At 66.4% G+C, this 3165-nt stretch overlaps 1 protein-coding gene across 1 annotated transcript in view; it reads left to right on the top strand.

Moving 5' to 3' along the window:
* Positions 1-3165, top strand: part of PLXNA1 (plexin A1) — a 38638-nt gene that overhangs the window by 16848 nt on the left and 18625 nt on the right. The window contains exons 9-11 of the mRNA XM_004692202.2: positions 443-643; positions 2249-2345; positions 2411-2646. Coding sequence (XP_004692259.1) covers positions 443-643; positions 2249-2345; positions 2411-2646 — 534 coding nt within the window. The remainder of the gene's footprint in view (positions 1-442; positions 644-2248; positions 2346-2410; positions 2647-3165) is intronic.

The following is a 3165-nucleotide window of genomic DNA, read 5'->3' on the forward strand; positions in this document are numbered from 1 at the left end:
GCACCGCTATTTAAAGCCCAGCTCAGCAGTGCCCTGGGGGCTCTCTCCTCCGTGGCTGCCGCCAGCCGTGCTGCAAGGAAGCCAGCCCGTTGCATCAGTTATTGTTGCCGAAACGCTGGCCCCGGGGGCCTGGGCTGTTTTTCTGCCCGGCTCTGGCTATTTTTACACAGTCCCTGGGCCCCAGCACCCCGCTCTTGGCTGCCTTCACCTCAGGAGCCTTTTCAGCTGTGGGCCAGATGGGGCCCCTTTGGTGGCCTACAGGGCGAGCAGGGTGCTGGGGCCCAGAGGGAGGAGGGTCAGCCTCTGGGGACAGCGGGCGGCCACGGCCACCTCCTTGGGCGCAGCAGCCCCCCTGGCCGTTCCGGAGGCCTCAGCCCGCTGTGTGTGCCCTGGGCTCATGCCGCGGCCGCACCCAGGCTCAGCGGATCCCTGTCGCCCTCAGGACTGCCCGCAGATCCTGCCCTCCACCCAGATCTATGTGCCGGTGGGTGTGGTGAAGCCCATCACCCTGGCTGCCCGGAACCTGCCACAGCCCCAGTCTGGCCAGCGTGGGTATGAGTGTCTCTTCCATGTCCCGGGGAGCCCGGCCCGCGTCACCGCCCTGCGCTTCAACAGCTCCAGCCTGCAGTGCCAGAACTCCTCGGTGAGCTGCTGGGGCCGTGTGGACGGGCTGCCGACCTGCAGCCTCAGGACTGAGTGTCGTAGCACAAGGACAGTGCACAGTCTGGCCTGTCCCGGCTCCCCTGGCCACGCCACGCCCCTCAGGTGTGACGGACTGGGACTTAGGGGGGCCTTGAGAGATACCCACATTTGGAGGGGACACACTTCAGACCTGGGAGTGGGAACTTACGTGTGGTGAGTGCACCTGCCTGCTTTGGGCAGGGTTGGGGCGGGGCGGAGGCCGGGGTGAAGACAGGAAGAAGGCCCGGGCTTCGGCATCCCATCTGGCAGGCAGGTGTGTCCAGGGGAAGCCACCTCCCAGCCTCTTGCGCTCCCCGACGGCCGGCAGGCCTTGGTTTCCCCACCAGGAAGAGTGGGGTCCAGGAAGAGTGGGGTCCAGAGGGCGTGCATTTCTTTCCTGGACCTGGTCCAGGCCGCGGTTGGTGGGGGAGGTGCTCCGGGGCTGTCTGGCGGCCTTGGGCGCCGTCTCGAGAATCCCAGCGAGAGGCCTTGAGGACAGAGGTCTGGCTCCTCGTTGAGGCCGGCAGCCCCTCCACTGACCTCTTGTATGTTCTCAAAGGGGCCAGTGGGAAAGGTGAGCCAATGGGGTGGGATGGGGGTCACGGTCAACGGTGGGGGTCAGGGGCCGCCCTGCCACACCCGGCCCTGAGGTTCCCTGTGCCTTCCTGCCCACCCGACCTGTTCCGCTCTGTTTTTCCACGGACTTTTGTCTGCCGCCCCTGCTACCCGGGCAGGCGGTCTCCCCGACTGCCCCACTGCCCCCCTTTCCGTGTGCCCCACCCCGAGCCCGTCGCCTCCGCATTCCTCGCCCTCCCGGCCTCCCCTCTCACCAGGCCCACATTTATCATTCCTGCAGCCGTGTATAAAGGGAAAAGGGAGTGTCAGGGAATGTGATAGGATCCAATTAAATTCCTGCAGATAAAATAATGATGAATTGCTCAGGGGATTGAACGGAGGCCCGCTGCTGCAGGAAGTGGGACAGAGCTGCGCGGCCCTGGGCGCCCAGGGGAGGGGCCGAGCTCAGGAGCCCGCTCAGCCTGGGGGCGGAGGGGCAGCGCCCCACTCATGGTGCTGCCTGGCAGCCCGTGCCCTGGGGGACATGTTCGCACACCTCAAGGCACGTGATGGGCAGGGTTACTGAGCCTGTTTGGCAGAGGGGAGCCCCAGGTTCACGGAGCACCCCGATGTGTGTCCAGGGATCCCGTCTGGTTTCCTGGTGGTGCTGTGTACAGGGGCGAGAGTGGAGGTCACCCGGGAGGGTGGCCTCATGTGCTGTCCCCCAGAGAGGCGGCTGGAGGGCAGTCTGCGGCAGCCAGAGGGGGCGGGTGTGCCGGAGGGCAGCGGGCGCCGGCAGAGCTCCGCCTCCCGTGCTCACTGTGGGGGTCCCGCTTCAAACTGGAAATGTGGTCACTGCAGACCAAGTCCCTAGACCTTGCCTGCCAGGCCCACTCCCCAGTAGCCAGCTCAGAGGTGTGGCCAGTGGGGACCCACAGGCCTTTACCCCACTGCCCAGGGCAGTGGGCCGTGATTGTGCCACACGGCTGAGCTCCCTGCACACTGCCCACAGTACTCCTACGAGGGCAACGACATCAGCGACCTGCCGGTGAACCTGTCCGTGGTGTGGAATGGCAACTTCGTCATTGACAACCCCCAGAACATCCAGGGTGAGCTGGGCGGGGCCTGGGGGCGGGGCTGTGGGTGGGCGGCGCTGACCACGGTCCTCCTGCAGCCCACCTCTACAAGTGCCCGGCCCTGCGGGAGAGCTGCGGCCTCTGCCTCAAGGCCGACCCTCGCTTCGAGTGCGGCTGGTGCGTGGCCGAGCGCCGCTGCACCCTGCGCCCGCACTGCCCCGCCGACCCGCCCGCCGCCTGGAGCCTGGGCCAGGCACTGACTTTATTAACGACCATGGGCCTCTTCTCCTGGACCCAGGGATCCCCTCCCAGGGTCCTGCCAGGCCCGGAGTGGGTGGGTGGACTCCCTGCACCCAGCCTGGGAGTGCAGAGCCAGTTCTCGAAGCCAGTGCCTTTCATTTACCGTGGACACCCTGCCTGTTGGCTGGAGGGGGCCTTGCTTCATCTGCATAAGCAAAAGCGTTTTAGATCGAAGAAACTAAAGCCAGCTGGGATCATAGAACAGGCCCTGGGCTCTGCGCTGCAGACTGGTGCACCCCCGAGGAGGGCCCTGCCGCCTGGGCTCTGCACCCTCCTGTCCCGGCTCCGCCCTCTCAGGGGCCTCTGAGCCGCGGCTCCCCTTTAGATGGGATCTCGGGGAAGCCAGCACTGCTGAGGGGCAGAGGATGACCTGCAGGGAGGTGGCAGGACTCCTGGGCTTGGAGGCTGACCCGGGCAGCCCTTCACATGGCCAGGGCAGTGCCAGTGTAGCCAGGGGACCCTGTGCAGCAGTCACTGCCCGTGGGGGCTGCAGGCTGGATGCGACTGCAGATCCAGCCCCGAGTGTGGGGTGGGGGGTGGTGCTGGGGCTGCC

This window comes from Condylura cristata, unplaced genomic scaffold, assembly GCF_000260355.1.
Source record: "Condylura cristata isolate star-nosed mole 26May11 unplaced genomic scaffold, ConCri1.0 scaffold00033, whole genome shotgun sequence".
In the NCBI taxonomy this organism is placed as follows: domain Eukaryota; kingdom Metazoa; phylum Chordata; class Mammalia; order Eulipotyphla; family Talpidae; genus Condylura; species Condylura cristata.